This window comes from Thermothielavioides terrestris, chromosome 1 (genome assembly GCF_000226115.1).
Source record: "Thermothielavioides terrestris NRRL 8126 chromosome 1, complete sequence".
NCBI classification, from domain to species: Eukaryota; Fungi; Ascomycota; class Sordariomycetes; order Sordariales; family Chaetomiaceae; genus Thermothielavioides; species Thermothielavioides terrestris.
In genome coordinates, this window is record NC_016457.1 from 7,212,127 (window position 1) to 7,229,186 (window position 17,060).

Genomic DNA, 17,060 nt, shown 5'->3' on the forward strand with positions numbered 1-17,060 from the left:
CTGTGCTGACTGGATGCCAAACCCATCAGCAATGACACACTCGTCACCGGCCCAGGCCCGGGCATCCGAGCCCTTAGGCGATATACCACCCATTCCAAGCAGTCTGAGCGACACCATGGACAACATGACACATCACGATGGGGGTGCAGAAGGCCCGTTGGACCTGCAAGAGCTGCCGATCCTTTCGCAACCTGCCACGGAGCAGGACGGGATCAAGCACGACCATTTTCCCCCTGAAGGACCAGACCGTTACACTGCTTCCGCAGAATCAATGTTGTTGGAGAAGCCAACAAGTCTTTCCAAGCCACCGGACCTGGAGAGGGGCTTCCAGTTTGGCCCGCCGGTGCGACTAGCCCCTGATCACTTCACAAGAATACCAGGAAAACAGGTCCTCATTCACCAAGATGTCCACGCTCAACATCCAGGGAACGATCCTGTGCACCGCAAGGCCAACGAAGTTCACAGATCTGGGTTTCTTCCTTCTTTGGGCGGTCAGCCAGTGGCGAACGCCTCCAACAGCAAGCTCTTGCCCTCGGATCTTCCACAAGCTCATCCCTGGGCCGCCGGGAAAGAATCCGTGGAAGGGCAAAACAACAAGCTCAGTGAAGCGTCTGTGGCAGAATCGCAGCCTCGACGGATGGAGAAGCCTCCTTTCTCGGACTCACCAAACAGTCTGTTTGTGCCATCCATCCAAGCACCAACAACCTGCCTTGAAGACAGGTCTGCCGCTCTCCTGCACGAGGGAAAATCGAAAACCCAGGCTTCGGGCTCAAAGGCGGCAGGGGTGGATGCATCGATACCCCATTGCGAGCCCCGTACTTCCCCGCTCATGGTGCAGCACCATCACTGCAACGCAAGCCCGAACTGGGATTCTCATGAACACAGTCAGGTGTCACCACACGCGAGGCCAGAGCAAGAAACGAGAGATGGCAAGCACATGTCTCCTCCGGTACCCCGCCAACTCATGAGAGAACCTACGGATCGCACCCGACGTCTGATGGTGAACCGACCAGTGCGGGAGATGGCACAGGGCAGGCCCGCCAGGCCGGCTTATCGGTCTCGCCCCGAATCTCGGAGCTCTAACGTGTCCAGACAGAGGTGAGCCTCTTAAGAGCGGGAATTAGTGTTGTCCCAGACACTAACCACACGGACAGGTCCAGGTGCGGATCGCTGGCTTCCAGTCCAATGCTTCGGCAACGGCGGGTGAATATCAGCCATGAGTTCACCACCGGAATGGCCGAGGTTATCAACCAGTTCACACAGCAGCAAAATGCCGCACTCGAGGAGCAGAAGGCAAAATACCACAAGTATATCAAGCGACTCAAACGCGAACTTGCTGAAGAATCCGATGTCATTGCTCAACAGACTTCTCAGATCAGCACCCAAACGCACGAGATCAAGGATCTTCAGGCCTCCAGAGAAGAAATGGCAGGCCAGCTCCGAGACCTCAAAGCCAAGTTGGGAGCTTCTGAGGATCGAGCGCGGAAACTGGAGGAAAAGTACCGCGCTTGCAAGACGCATCTCAACTCGGCCATCCAGGAGCAACAGGATCTCTACACTCGCTCAAAGAAGCACTGGGAACAGTCAATTGAGGAAATGCGGGCAATGGAGAAATCCCAGAACACTGAGACGGAGATGACGGTTCGCAAGGCGGAAGCAATCAGAGCGCAGATGATGGAGAAGGTGCGCCAGGCCATCGCACAGAACAAAACCGAAGCGCTGGAATGTAAGTATTCACAATTGGGAGGGAATAACAGCCGATTCTGACACTCTCGTCCAGTGTACAAGAGGATGGATGCTCTGACGCAGCAACTCGAAGAAAAGGAAGTCGAGCTCAGTCGGGAACGGGAGTCCACTCGAGTCTTGTCTGAGAAGCTGCAGCGCCTTCAAGCCACCTCGACCGGTTTCGAGGCACTAGCGGCCCAGGGTAAAGAGATCTTGAACCGGCTCGGTGAGCAAGCGAAGAAGACAGAAGAGCAGCGTCAAAAACTCGCAGACGAATTACGGGATAGGTAAACATTTCGGGCATTGGAAGACCAGGAATATGGCTAACACGGCGTATGCAGACTTGATGCAGTTGCAAACCGCCTTGAGGCTCTGTCAGGCATGGCGTCCAGTCAGTCCGATGCGTTGGCCAGTCTCCGGCAGACTCAAGATGAGTCCATGAACAGGTGAGCGCGCCCTATAGGATATGGCCCTCCACCTGCCCACGACGTTTCTGACGGGCTGAGTGCAGTGTGACCATCAAGCTGGGCAACATGCTGGAATGTCGAGAAGCTGCTAAGAATGCGACAACTCAGCTGTCGACAGATCTCGAGATCAATCTGGCGAAGGTTTGGCAGCGGCTGGACAACCAGCTTGAGTCCCTCAGTAAGCAACTGGCGGAGAAATCCGAAGAGAACGGCATGATGTCGACTCTGTATAGGAGAAAGGAGGCCGAGTGCGAGAAGCACATGAAGGAGCTTGCAGCGCTCCGAGATACCACGGAGAAACAGGAGCAGCAAATTCAAGATCTCGACTCCAGCCTGTTTGCTCTGGATGCGGCGCACGAAGAAAGCGAGGACAAGATTCGACGACTGGAGGAGTCAGCTGCAGAGACAGCGCAGCTCAGAGAAGAACTGAAGTCCAAAGCTGCTGTTGTGGCCGAGCTGCAGAGTAAGCTCGACGCCCAAGATAGGGCACATGCTTCCGAATTGCACACGTACACTTCCGACATCCGCAAGCTTGTCCAGGCCCTCCAGGAAAAGGACCTGTCTTCAGGGATCGCAGCTCAACAGGCAGCCGAGGCAGCTCGCTGTGAAATCCGGCTCGAGATGGAGAAGGCTAACTCAAAGACCGAGAGACTCCTTCACGAGACAGAGCAGCAGCGGAATGCTTTGGCCAGTCAAGTGGAAGAGCTCAAGCAGGAGTTGAGAGAAAAGGAGCAGGCCGATTCCCGGAATTCCGCCACAATCCACTCGCTCCAGGAGCGTCTCTCGACAGCGGAAGCAAAGCAAAATACCATGACCGACGAATTCACCCAACGGTTAGCTAGTTTGGGGGAGTCGGAAAGCCGGCTAACGTCTCAAGTCGCAGATTTAGAGACGGAGCTTAAGGCCACGAAGGATCGGGCTGTCGAGTTAGAGGGGGAAAGCCGGCTCCAGCACGCAAGATTCGAAGCACTCATTGCGGGCTTGAAGCAATGGGCAGCGCAAGTAGGGTTGAGTACTGACGGCTTGAATGGCTTGGGCGACGGCAACAAAAGTGTCGAGGAAATCAGAGCAGAGCTCCTTCGGGCCCTGGGACAGCCGCAGTTTTCTCGAAGATCCCAGACGCTCACCCCCGAGGAGCACACTGATTTGAGGCCCGACGTGGAGAACTCCAGGTTCTTCTCAGGGGGCGCTGGTCAGTCGCAGACAGACGTCGAAACGCACACTGCTCTCGATCAGCGCACAAATGGCGGCGCCGACGAAGCTTTGCGTGAAGGCACGCGAACAGAGGGTGTCTCGGATGAAAACAGCCAGCTGCCGTATGCATCAACGCTGCACCACATGAGGCGTGTCGTGGTCCGCAGCCCGGCCAACGCCCCGAGCGAGCCGGTTGCGCCATCTATCGATCAGGAGAAGATGCGGAGACGAGGAGCTCTGCAGCCAAAGTCCATCATGAAGCGTGTCACTCGGAGCACATCTAGCATGATGAAACAAGGGGAATCCAACTCAGCGGCGGGCCATGGGGCGTTCAAAAGAAACGGAGGTATTGAGAGCCTCCAGGGCACTTCCGCTTTGAATGGCTGTAAGGGGAGGCCCGAAGGCACTAGAGTTACCCCGGCGCCGGACCTGCAGCCTCCTGAGAACACAGATGGAGTCTTGTCGAGGCGGCCCAGCAAACGCAGACGCTCCGAAACGGCGAAACTCGACGACTCGGGCCGCGCCCTTGGCGCCCCCAGCCAAGGAAAGACGACAGAACTGTCGATCTCCGGGAGCGTGCCCGCACCCCAGAGGGCAGAGCCGGACTTCACCTACACGGCACTAGCTGGACCGCAGCAAGGGGATCCTGAGAGCCATCGTCGGCGCCATCCGTCTAATGCCAGCATTTCTCAAGAGAGTAGATCGACCGCAGCGCAAAACTCACGGAGAAAGCCTGGTTCTGGTTCACAAGGTTCGCAACGAACCGCCTCGGCCCACGCAACCCAAGTTCTGGGGCCTCGACAACCGAATTTGCGAACATACGGTTCACAGCGAACGAGCGGAGAACATCGCGCAGTCAAGGACACGCAGTCCTCCTTAGAATCACAATCGCAAACCCGGTATTGGCAGAGGTTGAAGGAGTCGCAAGACTCAATCACCTTCTCTCACGGCGCCAACGAGGCTGAGAACTTGCTGGCTGCCTTTCGGGATTGATAACGAGATGTTGCACTTACCATTTGCTCTGTGGTCTTGGAAGATATTGTGCTGATGACTAGCTGGACGAGTCGAGTTGCCATGGTCTGTTCAACCAGCCATGGTCGGCTGTTTTGACAACGGGGTAAAAGGGAGAAAGGGGAAGCAGTGATGCGGTGCTGTGGAAGCTCGGGAAGAGTTTTGAAGCTTTAGGCCGTGTTCTGGGCGCAAGGGTGTCTCGTCGGGTCGGACCTGTATGGAGAAGTAAAAGAGGGAATCAATTGACCGCCTGACTCGAGTCCTCCGCGGTGCCGGTCCAAACAAGTGGCTCATTGCCATTTCCCTGAACCGCCATTGTTCAGGATGGAACAGCAGGCATCCGTTCTTGCACCCGAAACGGTCTCACCGATCGCTGTAGGACAGTTATACCACAATAATACCTCTAGATCTATCCTCACTCCAAAATCCGAAAAAAACGCCAACCATGCTGTCTGTCATGGTGTTTTGGTACACCGGCGAGTCCCGTGGTATAATAATACACGTATTTCTCCGGCAAACATCGAGGCGAACGGGCCGCAACCCGCCCGTCATGTGCAAGCCGAATCGAAAACCGGACCGAGTCGAGTCGAGTCGAGTCGAGTCAAGCGGGACTCCCGCCCATGGCCCAAGTACGAGCGTGCCGTACACCATCCACTCCCCAACCCCTCCCCTCCTCTCTCTCCCTGCTTCTTTGGCACTCGGTGGTGGCCCTAAGAGCCCGGCATTCATCCGTCCTCGTGGAAGAAGGGCGCTTCGTCGTCCTTCCGTTCGTTTCCAGAGCCAAAACCACATATGCGCCATGTCGCCGCAACCGCGCATCGATTCATCGATCGATCATTTGCCCTTTCGTTTTTGCTCGAGGAAGAGAACTCTCCTCCGGACTGTGTGAAGCGCGGGCGAGCAGAGAGAGAGCCGTTAGCGGTTCCGTTTTCTCGCGCAGTGTCTCGCCAGCCAGCCAACCAGCCAACCAGCTCCGATCGTCACCGGTGGTGTTCCGACTGGGGCTTTTGTTTGTTCTCTCCCGGAGGGAAGCCAGGAGAAGGGGCGGGGGGACAAAAAGGGGAAGGGGGGGTGTGTTCGCGGCGTACCTATCGGGTCGTATTTGATCATGCTCATGGGCAGGGACGTCCGCGGGCGCGTGAAGGTGTAGAAATAGCCTGTCATGGCCATGGAGAGCAGGCGCACGCTGATGATGCGCGATTTGGCTGGTGGGAGAAGGCGGTTAGTCGGGAACAGGGAGGTTGGTTGGGCGGGCTCTTGAAGGGGGGGGGAAGGGGGAACTGTTTACCCTTCTTTGCCATTTTGGAGCTGGGCTTAAGCTGCTGGCGCTGCCGCCCCGGTTTGCTTTGGCTTTGGCGATGTTCGGGGTCGTGGTCGGCGGGCAGCTCTGCGCGGATCGCGGATCGGGAGTTGGAGGTTTTGCTGCCGGGTCGAGTTTCCAGGGTTCGGGTTGGGCTGCGCGGCTGAGTTTCGGAAAAAGATGCTATTCCGTGAAATGCTATCATTGTAAGCGAGCTTTCGTCCAGAGTCTGAATTCATGAATTTGGCTGTAAGTTACGAATACTCGGTCACTAAGGAATCCCCTGCGTATCGCTTGCCCGTCTTCATACGACCTAAGAACTCACTACTCTCCATATATTATTCTCTTGTATATGAACCTTGTTGTTTGCTTCCTCTGCGGAGCTGAGTCTGACATTTCCTGAGGTGAACGGCTGTGGTGAATTTCATGCGTCAACCTCAACCTCGGACAAACATGCGTATATGCATAAATTTCGCTCGTTACATATGAATGCTAAACTATCTGATGTTCGACGGATCGCGGGGAATCACATCAAACAGCACTGCTAAACATGCCAAAGTTCCAGCACTGCGTCCGGGAACCCAATGGCCGTCAGCTGCTCTCTCTCTCTCAACCATTGAGGGTACCTTAGGTGTTATCGCAGCTCGCCCCTGACAGGAAGAGGACCCTTGCTCGTTTAGGTACTTGCGATGGTCGCACACCGCCCGCCAAATGGAGTCGGCCTTATCGGAGCAGTGCCTCCGGGGGACACGATAAATCCGCTGTGCAAACCGTTCCTGTTGTCATTTTCGTTGCTCATTGAGCTTTCTTCCTGCCGAGATCTTGCGCGACGCTTGTCAACCCGAGTTTAGATGAGAAGCCGAAGGTGACTCATTGGTATGCGTACGTTCCGAGGAAAACAGACCGTGGGCTTGACACTCGGCTTGACACTAACAATTGGCGTTGAGGTCAGGAAACTTTGCGCGCCGCCTCCACTTTTCGACTTTCCACAGCGAGCTCCCAGTCGCAAGCTGCTCAGCAGCCGGGCGTCAAGCCTGCCGCCAGATGGCACCCTTACTGGTGCAGATTGCTCGCCGTGGGCCGACACTCAGTCGCTCGGCAGGCCACTCCAGTGGCCCGAGGTTGAACCCCAGCATTGTGCTGCAGGGTCTGACCCGCCGAAGAGGTAGGTGCCGAACGAGCACTGTTTCTTTGTTCCATTTACTGCTTGTCCGCCCCCCGTTTTGTGTCAACTCGATGCGCACCTGTCCGCCGCCTGTCTGAGGAACTCTGCAGTGGCCCTGCAGTCGGCTGCACCGCCTGTGTTGGAGGATTTTCCCTTTCTGTCCCTTCCATACCCATCAACATGGGCAGGCTGGCTGTCGTGAATGCCCGCTGCGGTTTCGGCGCCGCGGCGGGCTAACGCACAAGCAATCCCGGGATGGCCCGCAACGCTGCCCCGACGGGAGCCGGATGCATCAGTCGAATGACACAAGAGAGGATGACACGAGAGAATTCCTGCACTGGGCTGAGCAGCCTGCTGGTCCTCCATCCCCAGTTCCACACACTGAATGAAGGCCGTGCATTGCTCGGCCGTATTCCCTGGTTCCTGCTCTGTTGCTCTTTTTCGTCGCAGTCCAGCTGCCCGACGAGAAGCCGGTTTCCCTGATGACTGTCAAACGGCCCCTCTTGTTCTCAACTTCGTCCTGAAACCTTACTCAACAACCTAACGTCAAGATACCCCCCCGCCCCTGGGTGTCTTCTAACAACCCACGCTCACCGCCGTAGATTTCTCCCGCTCAACCATTACCGCCCCGCCGTCTCATTCCATTACCCCACTACCAGATCGTGCCGCACGCGCTGCGCAACCGGTCCTGTCAAGTCTGTCGTCGTCTCACCAGAAGCGCACCATGGCGTCCTCCACCTCGCGTCGGCGACTCAACCTCGACAACATCAACCCCCACGTCAGGGCTGCCAAGTATGCCGTGCGCGGTGAGCTGGCCGTCCGATCTGAGGAGTACCGTGCCTCGCTGCTCAGTGGCGCGACCGACTTGCCCTTCAAGGAGGTCATCTCGGCAAACATCGGCAACCCCCAGCAGCTCGACCAGAAACCCATCACCTTCTTCCGCCAGGTCCTCAGCATCCTTGAGAACCCGGCCCTGCTCGAGAAGGGCGATGTCCTGGTGAACCACCTGGGCTACAAGCCCGACGTGTTGGAGCGGGCTAAGAGGTTGCTTGATCAGGTCGGCTCCGTGGGTGCCTACAGTGCCAGCAACGGCGCTCCCGCCATCCGCCAGAGTGTCGCCGAGTTTTTGGAGAGTAGGTGCCTCTGTTTTGTGCGCTGCTGCCGGGGTTGGCCCAAGTAGCTAACCCCACACAGGACGTGATGGGTTCCCCGCTAATCAGGCCGACATCTACCTCTCGGCTGGTGCTTCTTCGGGTGTCAACACTCTTCTGCACATCATCTGCGCCGGCGAGAAGTCGGGTGTCCTGATTCCGATCCCGCAGTACCCTCTGTACACGGCTTCCCTCTCTGTCCTCAACGCCACCGCTGTGCCGTACTACCTGGACGAGTCCAAGAACTGGGGCACTGACCTGGGCACCATAAAGGCGGCCCACGAGAAAGCCAAGGCTGAGGGCATTGACGTGCGCGCCATCGTCATCATCAACCCCGGCAACCCGACGGGTGCTTCGCTGCCTGAAGAACACATCCGCGCCGTGATCGAGTTCGCGCGCCAGGAGCGCCTTGTCATCCTCGCCGACGAGGTCTACCAGACCAACGTCTTCATCGGCGAGTTCATCAGCTTCAAGCGCATGCTGCGCCAGATGCAGAAGGAGAAGCCCGGCGTCTACGACGACATCGAGCTCGCCTCCCTGCACTCGGTGTCCAAGGGCATGGTGGGCGAGTGCGGCCACCGGGGCGGCTACTTCGAGCTCGTCGGCTTCGACCCGGCCGTGCAGGCCGAGATCTACAAGTTCGTCTCCATCATGCTCTGCGCCCCCGTCATCGGCCAGTGCCTCGTCGAGCTCATGGTCAACCCGCCGAAGCCGGGCGAGCCCAGCTACCCGCTCTACAAGCAGGAGTACGACGCCATCTTCAACGGCCTGCGCGAGCGCGCCACCGCCCTGCACAAGGCCTTCCAGCAGATGGAGGGCGTCGAGTGCGGCGAGCCCCAGGGCTCCATGTACCTCTTCCCGACCATCAAGCTGCCCGCCAAGGCCGCCGCCGCCGCCGCCGCCGAGGGCCGCACCCCGGACGAGTTCTACTGCATGCGCCTGCTCGAGGCCACCGGCGTGTGTGTCGTGCCCGGCTCCGGCTTCGGCCAGAAGGAGGGCACCCTGCACTTCCGCACCACCTTCCTCCCCCCCGGCACCGAGTGGGTCGGCAGCATCGTCAAGTTCCACAAGGAGTTCATGGATAAGTACCGCTGAGCTTGAGGGGAAAAGGAGCAGGCGACGTGCTGGTGGGATAGCGGCGGTTTTTGGTTTTAAAACGCCTCTTCCACCTCTAGGGGGAGGGTGGGACGGGTACTGTACAGCTCACGGAATGAGCACCCTGGTGTGCCCTGGTTTTACAGCGCGGGGCAGCCTGCATTGCATAGCATGATAGCATTGCAAGCGTTGGTTTGGTCTGTCTGACCGTTGGGGGTCTGAGCTCCAATAAATACCCTGCTCGTCAACTGCGGTGTTTGTTTTCCTGTGCTGCGGCTGGAACTTGGATTTCTGATAAAAAAAATCTGGTAGACAACTACATTTCGCCGATAGAAAAGGAAGATTTGGGATGGGCCAGTCGTTTTGATACATATGTTGGTGAAGAAAAGGACAATTCGCGGTGCTGCTTTACGACGGCCCAACTCGGTATCGTATAGCTAGTGTTTTGTCACTGCCCTAGCGCTGCCTCTGCTTATCGATGGTCCTTCCGCACCTTAAGCAGGTTGATTCATAACACTAGCACTATGCTCTACGCGTTTCGGGCACGGGGCATTGTACTTGGATGTATGTACCTAACCCGCTTTCAAGACAACCACATCACCACACCTCCCGGCCAACCCCCCCATTGGGGGGTCGCCTGCTGTACTACGCCCTCTCGCTCCCCCGCAACCGGACGGCCTGCCCGTACTTCTGCAGCTTGGTGATCAGCTGGTCGCCCTGGCGCACCACGTCCTGGTACTGCTTGTTCTTGTCGTCCGGCCGGTTCGTCTCGATGACGCCGTGGCCGGCGACGCGGTCGATCGTGCAGGGGATGCGGCCGGCCGCGATGAACTTGGCGAGGTCGCTTTGTCAAAGGGACATAGGTCGTTAGCCTCCGCTGCTATACCTACTACAGTGTTGTGAGGGGTGGGGGGGGAGAGAGAGGGGCAAAGGAACGCATACCGATCCAGAAAGTCGACCGTCACGCCAAAGTCGTTGGCCATGCTGTCGAGCCCGACGACGCGGTAGCTCTGCAGCAGCTGCTGGTAGGCGCGCAGGCGCATCTCGCGGATGAACCAGCCCCGGTGCTCGTGCAGGTAGCGGTCCTGGGTCAGGAACTGCTCCTCGACGAGGGCCAGCGCCTGGAAGAACAGCTTGTACCGGCCGTTGTACAGGCTGCTGACGAGCTGGGCGAGCGGGCTGAAGTCGACCGCCAGCTCGGACTCGGGCTGCTCGATGGTGCTGCCGAGCGTCGTCAGGTTGACGGCCTTGACCGGCGCGGCCGCTGGCGCCGTGGTGGCGTCCGCCATGTCGGCGTCGGCGCCGGGCCCGGCCGAGATGGCGCCGCTCAGCGCGAGCAGCTTCTCCTCGCCGTCGCCGAGGATCGCCTTGATTTCTGGCGCGTCGACCACCTTGGACTTGAAATCGACGCGCTTGAGGGAGACTGAGCCGGCGAGCACGGCGTAGATGACCAGGTTGCTGTAGGTGCAGAGCTCGTACGAGGTGAAGGTCGACAGGCTGTCGAGGAGGAGCGGCGCCGCGAAGTTGTAGCTGCGGACGGTGAGCAGGAACAGGCCTTCGTACGCCTTCAGCCGGTTGCGCCGGTCCCAGTCACCGCCACTCTCGACCAGCGTCTTGGCGCGCTCGACGTGCTTCTTGACGAGGTGCTTGTCGCCATAGAAGAGACCCATCCGGATGATGGCAAGCACGAGGTCGATCTTGGTGCCGAGCACGCCGGTTTTCTCGAAGACGTCCTCGTATGCGGCGATGGCTTTCTCCTGTTGGGCGAGAACGGTCAGCCAAGGGTCTCAACCGAGTGTCCGAATGCGCTCGCGCACCTTGTCGCCGACCCGGGCCCAGAACTCGGCCCGCTTGCCCCGCGCAGCTTGGATCTCCGTGTCGCCAGCCTTCTCAACGGCTTCCTCCTCCTCCTTCTGAAACTCCTCCAGCTCACGGTCGTTGTCGGCCTTCAGCGATTGGTACAGTGCCTCGTCCCAGGGCAGGTTTATGCTAGCGGTTGCGCTCTTGGTCGCGATCATGCCGGCAGCACTGCTCTTCCTACTCGGGGGCTTGCCGGGGACGTTCGCGCTGCCCTCGCCAACCGCATTGAGAATGCCGTCTATCGGGTGTGCCAGGTACCGATAGAAAGGCGCCATCTTGTGCTCGGAAATGGCATCCTGGAGATGCTTCGCGGCCATCTCTTGCGCGGCCCGGGAGGCGTACGAGTTTGTGAGAGTGAAAACATCCTGCGCGAGCGGCAGCAGCGGCCACTTCGCGTACTGGGGGTCGGAACCCATCGTTCTGGTGGTGGAGGAGCGGGATGAGTTCCTCGGTTGCGAGGCGGTTCACACGCGAGCAGCTCTTCGGCCAGGAGTCGGTTGCTTGTGCCTGTTTGTTTGGTCCAATTGGGAATCGGGCTCAGAGCTATCGCTAACCGAACGGTGAGTGTCACTGGTCGAGATTGTCTCGGGTTGTTCGCGGCGCGAGGGTTATGGCTTTATGCTTGTAGTCGTGGATGCAGATGCAAGTTCCAGATCGATGTGCCCGATGCTCGGGTTGCTCCGTCAGCTGTCGGCTGGCTTGAGCGCGGCCCGCAAGGCTGCAAAGCTCGCGTCACTGAGCTGACAGGGGTAAGAAATCCATGCTTTGATTCGCTGCGGCTGGCAAGTGGGGAAGCGGTTTTGACATTCGTAGGTAGGTACCTACCTACCACAGTCCGGACGGCTTCCCAAAGGATGTCGAAGCAAGAAAAGCATTTGTCAACGATGGAACTTCGACTTTATCTACTCCGAAAGGAGGATTCGGATATGGATGATTTTGCGAAAAAAAAAAAAGCAAGAGAATGTAGCATTACTGTTAGAAAGCTTATATTCTCCTTTAACAGACCGCATTTGAGAAAGATGCCCGAAGATGGAAGTTCTCGCTTGCAAGGCTTGGTATTCCGTACCCTGCCGTATTCGGTAAGTGAGGTATGTAACAGTCATCGCGCCTTTCTGTTCTCCAAGCCCGCGACCTCCCAACAACACTGTTTCTACACTGCACTTCGAAAACTGAAACTGCAACAAAGAAATAGCAAGGCTCACTGCCGTCCCTGAGGGTATCAATTTCTGGTTTGATATCAACTGATTGACACAAAGCAAGATTTTCTTCCACAAGCCTGGATTAACTGGGCTGTACCCCCAGTTTAACTGCCTAACTTTTGGATTCTCGCTGCGCCCGCGGATAGCCATGGCCGGCGATCACGACAATGACGACCTTCCCCAGCCTTTCGACGCAAAGAAATTAGCTCCCGCCCGAAAGCGACAACGGTCCACCTCTCCCAGCGGAAACGCGACCGCCAGCAGCTCAGGCGAGGTCCCCCGTAAGCTCAAGCGGCCGGGCCAGCGCGCCCGCATCAGCGAGGCCGAGCGAGAGCAGATCCGGCAGCGCGCTCTCGAGCGCGAGCGGCAATTCCAGCAACAAGCCGCCGAGGAGGAACTCAAGCAGCGGTCAGCCATCAACGACGTGGTGAAAGCGCACTACAATGCCGTCCCCGAGCGTGGCCGGGAGTGGCGGAAGACGGAGAGCCGGATCAAGGGCCTGAGATCGTTCAACAATTGGGTGAAGAGTTGCATGATTCAGAAGTTTTCCCCCGACGAGGACCATGTGCCGGGGGCGATGGAACGGGGGATCAGCTCCGGCAATCGGCTGCTGGTGCTGGATATTGGGTGCGGCAAGGGAGGCGATCTGTTCAAGTGGCAGCAGGCGCCTCAGACAGTGGATCTCTACGTCGGATTGGATCCGGCTGAGGTTTCGATTGGACAGGCACGGGAGCGGTACCGAAGCATGTTGAACCGAGGCGGAGGCGGTGGGCGCGGCGGCAGGGGCGGCCACCACCGCCGCCCGCAGCAGCGCATATTCGAGGCCAGGTTTCACGTCAAGGATTGCTATACCGAATCGATCGGGGACGTCGACATTGTGCGGCAGGTCGGGTTCTCGGCATCCAACGTCAGCAGCCCCCGTGGGTTCGACGTGGTCAGCATGATGTTCTGCATGCACTACGCCTTCGAAACCGAGGAGAAGGCGCGACAGATGCTCAAGAACGTGTCTGGCGCTTTGAAGAAAGGCGGCCGCTTTATCGGGTGCATTCCAAACTCGGACGTCATCAGCTCCAAGGTGGTCGCGTTCAACAAGCGGATGGAAGAGAAGAAGCAGAAAAAGGCCAAGGCCCAAGACGCAACAACAACGACGACGGCAACAACAACAGCAACAGCAACAACAACAACAAACCCCGCAGAGCCCCCAACAACAACAACCGCCACCTCCGACCCGTCCCCGCCAAAGGAGAACGGCGAGGTCGACGACGAAGAAGAAGGCGAGGCCGAAGACACCGCCTCGTGGGGCAACGACATCTACCGCGTGCGCTTCCCCGGCGCGACGCCGGCGGACGGCATCTTCCGCCCGCCCTTCGGCTGGAAGTACAGCTTCTTCCTGCACGAGGCGGTCGAGGAGGTGCCCGAGTACGTGGTGCCGTGGGAGGCCTTCCGCGCGCTGGCCGAGGACTACAACCTGGAGCTGCAGTACCACCGGCCGTTCGCCGAGGTCTGGCAGACCGAGAAGGACGACCGCGAGCTCGGCCCGCTCAGCGAGCGCATGGGCGTGCGCGACCGCGCCACCGGCCGCCTGCTCGTCTCCGACGAGGAGATGGAGGTCGCTAGTTTCTACGTCGCGTTTTGCTTTTATCGGGTATGAGGGCGGTCGGGCGGACATCATCATTGGCATTTTGGGTCTGTGGTTTGCGCTTTATTTAGATGGCAAGTGGCGTCGCGGATCGCCCATTCTACTCTGGTTTTATCGTGTGTTTCCGCGTGCAAGCTTTCGAAGGGGGTCGTCGTAGGGCAGGGATTTCCTGCTGATTTTCCCCTTCATCCCGGGACAGCAGAGAAGGATCTCGTTGCAGTTCGTTAGAGATGTGATCCCGGTTGTGAGCAGTAGCTGATCAAACTCGATACCCCATCACAGTCTAATTATCCAAGGCGTCGTTTGAGAACACAACCTGCGTAGCTCGAATCGGACGTGGCCCATAAGATTTGAACTGTCTGCGTCATGGTGCGCAGGCAGACAACCATGATTACAGTCGAGAATTAAACACTAAAGCTACACCTATTAAAGGTTTCCTTGTATGATTGAGGAGCGTGGGGTATCATGTTCCTTTCCTTGCCAACCAACGGCGCAAGTAGGGGCTATGGCTCGCGATCAACAAGCCAGAAGAAGATGGAATCCAACATCGGTGAGATCATGGCCATCCATCCGCCCAACCCTGCGCCCCCAGAAAGAAAAAGACTCCGTCGAATGCACCCATGCTGATTGATCCTCCCTCGCGCGTTCCAGCTCCTGCGCCTCTCACCCCCAGCATAAATAACTCCTCCACCCCAGATCCACAACAACAGGCACTCATCTCGGCTCTGTGCCCTACACGGAGTTGGTCGACCGCCTCCAAATCATAAAGGCGGCCAGGGCGGCGCACGAGGTGGCCGCGAGGGCCATGTACAGGCTCGTCCGGTCGGGCGGCTCCTCCGACTTGGGGAAGGCAGTGCTCGGGTTGGTGGCGGCCTCGGCGAGGGCGACGAACAGCTCGCTGATGCTGTTCCAGGTGACGCTGACGTGCAGCGGGGCGGCCATGTTGAGGGCGGCGGTGTAGGCGTCGGGCTGCAGCTCGCTGCGCTGCGTCGTCTTGTCGCGGTCGGCCTTGAGCGCCGTGTAGATGGCCGGCAGCTCGTCGAGCTGCGGGTAGCGCTTGCGCAGGTCGACGATGTGCGAGAACGAGTCCGGCTCGGACGAGTCGTACGCGTAGCAAATCAGGTCGCACGCGTCGAGCTTTGCCTGGTTCTCTAGGATGGCGGGCTCCAGCTCGCCAAGCTCTTCGAGGATCAGGTAGCACTGCTTGCCGCCGGGCAGCTCGACGCTGTTGACGGCGCGCCGGGGTTTGATGGTTGGGTGGTAGAGCCCATCGAAGGGCCGGTTGAGGAAGGCGTCGAGCAGCGAGGATTTTCCCGCCCCGGCCGAGCCGACAATGTAGCAGAGGACGACGTTCCGTTCGACGCGGCCGGGCCTCCGCCTCCGCTTCCGCGGCTTGGTTACCTTCAGCGCAGCGGTCGTCAAGTCGCGAGCGTTCGGCCCCTCGAAGCCCAGGTAAGCGAGGTATTCGAGCGTGGTCTTGGGTTCCAGAAAGGTCGTCATGCTCCACTGCGCCAGCCAGCCCTGCAGCGTGATGTGGCCAGCCTCGTTCCGGACGGTGGATGAGGGGAACGACGTTTCCAACCAAGACTGTGGCAGCCCTGGCGTTGGGGCGAAGAGAGCCGCCAATTCCTGGTCGTTGAGGCCGCCGTCGTTATCCTTGTCGAACGTCAAGAAAAGATCCATGAAGAAGCGGTACCCTGCCGGGCTGAGTTCAGCTGAGGCGTAGTCTGGGACATCAAAACGAGGATGGAGGAAGCTGTCTTCCAGGCTCAGACTGTCGGTGTAGTGATGCTTCCTCAGAATGAACCATATCGTCTCGTGGCGCCCTTTCTCCGCATACAGCTTGTTCAGGTACAGAAACCCATGGACGTCAAGGCCCTTCTCTATGCTGGATGTCGGCACAGCTTTGCTGACAGTCAACTTGATGTTGTTGAGCTCCTCCGGCAGCAGAGGTTTCTCGAACGACTTTTCCTGAAACTCGTGCATCTCCTCGTCGTTCAGATAGCCGTCCTGGTCCTTGTCGCACAGGTAGAACACCCTCTTTAACGCAGCCACGCACGCGGGCTTCAGCTGGCACTCCTTGTGGTCGTACAGCGGTGCGATGGGGTGGGTGACGGCCTTCTGACAGAGGTAGAAGACCTCGATGACGTTGTGCTGCTCCTTGGCGCTCGTGCGGATGCACGAATCGATCTCCCTGAACTCGGCCATGACGGGCAGCATCTCTTCGTCGAACACTTGCGGCGTGGACCCGGAGCCGGCGAGGTCCGATTTGTTTGCACACAGCACGACGGGGACGTTGACCCCGAGGGAGCGGAAATAGGGCATCCAGAAGAGGGCGACGCGTTCATAGCTGTAGTGGTCCGCGTAGACCAGCAAGATGACGTTGCACTTTCGTATCTCCTTGCGCAGCGTTGTGCGGTCTTGAGGGCGGGCCGACGTGTCGACGATGGTGGTGGTGACATTTTCCGGGGTGCCGATGGTCGGCGGCAGGGTAACCTGGGGAAGCACCGACTGGATCTTGTTGGCGACGAAAGTGTCCTTCACGAGCGAGGCGATCAGGCTGGACTTGCCGGTCCCCTCGTCGCCGCAGACGCAGATCCGGACTACTGCGGGCAGTCAGGTAAACCAGCTCTCTCGGCTTCTCAGCTGCAGGTGCGGAGAGAGATCGGGCAATGCGGCACCTACCGGTGGTCATTTTTGCGGCCAGGTATCAATCTCCGCATCCACACGCTGCCGTGGTCTTAGAGCAATTCCATGGCCATCGAGTATCCGCCGTATTTTGGCCGGGGGAGGGAAGGCGGTATTTGCCTTGATCAATGGCCAAAATGGCGCTGCGTCAGACCATGGATGGCTTTTTGACAGCTTTTTGACAGCTGATGGGCTTCGGTGTTCGAGCTCAGGCGGCGCCAGCAAACGTTAGCGGTCCTTTCCGGGATTAGCTCCCATTCAGGCCCCGCATGTTGACGTCCTTTCCACACACTGTTGCAGACCGTCCCCCACACTCATCCACCAGTTGCAATGTACGGATTACTGTGTCACACTCCCGCGCTCTTTCCAGGCCAGGTCGGTCCAGAAACTTGCACTTCGGTCCGGGCAGTTTTATTTGCGGATGTGATACGGGACATTGCGATGCTCGCCTTGCCTGTGCGAACGTCACTGAGGCGTTGGACAGGAGTACCCGGCTGGTTGCCTGATGTGTTGGACTCAAGCGGTCTTGTCGCACTGTATCACATATCGTACATTCGACGGAGTAC

General features: G+C 58.5%; 6 protein-coding genes across 6 annotated transcripts; 3 read left to right on the forward strand and 3 right to left on the reverse strand.

The window, feature by feature from the left end:
* Positions 1-937: 937 nt before the first annotated feature.
* On the forward strand, positions 938-4,379 carry THITE_2037083 (uncharacterized protein; the record flags this gene model as incomplete). Its single annotated transcript, XM_003650343.1, has 5 exons — positions 938-1,098; positions 1,155-1,583; positions 1,791-2,012; positions 2,067-2,171; positions 2,237-4,379. 5 exons carry the CDS (start codon positions 938-940, stop codon positions 4,377-4,379), a joined length of 3,060 nt encoding a protein of 1,019 aa, XP_003650391.1.
* Positions 4,380-4,616: 237 nt separating this feature from the next.
* Positions 4,617-5,777, reverse strand: THITE_2169592 (mitochondrial 54S ribosomal protein YmL39). Its single transcript, XM_003650344.1, has 3 exons — positions 5,686-5,777; positions 5,486-5,602; positions 4,617-5,278 (listed from the first exon to the last, which is right to left on the reverse strand). The coding sequence occupies exons 1-3, from the start codon at positions 5,696-5,698 to the stop codon at positions 5,232-5,234; spliced, it is 177 nt and encodes a 58-aa protein (XP_003650392.1). The 5' UTR covers positions 5,699-5,777; the 3' UTR covers positions 4,617-5,231.
* A 515-nt stretch (positions 5,778-6,292) lies between these two features.
* Positions 6,293-9,162, forward strand: THITE_2109783 (uncharacterized protein). The gene is made up of 4 exons (XM_003650345.1): positions 6,293-6,579; positions 6,650-6,862; positions 7,465-7,995; positions 8,057-9,162. The coding sequence occupies exons 3-4, from the start codon at positions 7,587-7,589 to the stop codon at positions 9,106-9,108; spliced, it is 1,461 nt and encodes a 486-aa protein (XP_003650393.1). The 5' UTR covers positions 6,293-6,579; positions 6,650-6,862; positions 7,465-7,586; the 3' UTR covers positions 9,109-9,162.
* A 454-nt stretch (positions 9,163-9,616) lies between these two features.
* Positions 9,617-11,484, reverse strand: THITE_2109788 (uncharacterized protein). Its single transcript, XM_003650346.1, has 3 exons — positions 10,926-11,484; positions 10,051-10,865; positions 9,617-9,952 (listed from the first exon to the last, which is right to left on the reverse strand). The coding sequence occupies exons 1-3, from the start codon at positions 11,382-11,384 to the stop codon at positions 9,754-9,756; spliced, it is 1,473 nt and encodes a 490-aa protein (XP_003650394.1). The 5' UTR covers positions 11,385-11,484; the 3' UTR covers positions 9,617-9,753.
* Positions 11,485-12,100: 616 nt separating this feature from the next.
* Positions 12,101-14,033, forward strand: THITE_2109791 (uncharacterized protein). The gene has a single exon (XM_003650347.1). It carries the CDS (start codon positions 12,316-12,318, stop codon positions 13,816-13,818), a length of 1,503 nt encoding a protein of 500 aa, XP_003650395.1. The 5' UTR covers positions 12,101-12,315; the 3' UTR covers positions 13,819-14,033.
* Positions 14,034-14,487: 454 nt separating this feature from the next.
* On the reverse strand, positions 14,488-16,699 carry THITE_2109794 (uncharacterized protein). Its single transcript, XM_003650348.1, has 2 exons — positions 16,492-16,699; positions 14,488-16,412 (listed from the first exon to the last, which is right to left on the reverse strand). The coding sequence occupies exons 1-2, from the start codon at positions 16,499-16,501 to the stop codon at positions 14,539-14,541; spliced, it is 1,884 nt and encodes a 627-aa protein (XP_003650396.1). The 5' UTR covers positions 16,502-16,699; the 3' UTR covers positions 14,488-14,538.
* Between the last annotated feature and the right edge of the window lie 361 nt (positions 16,700-17,060).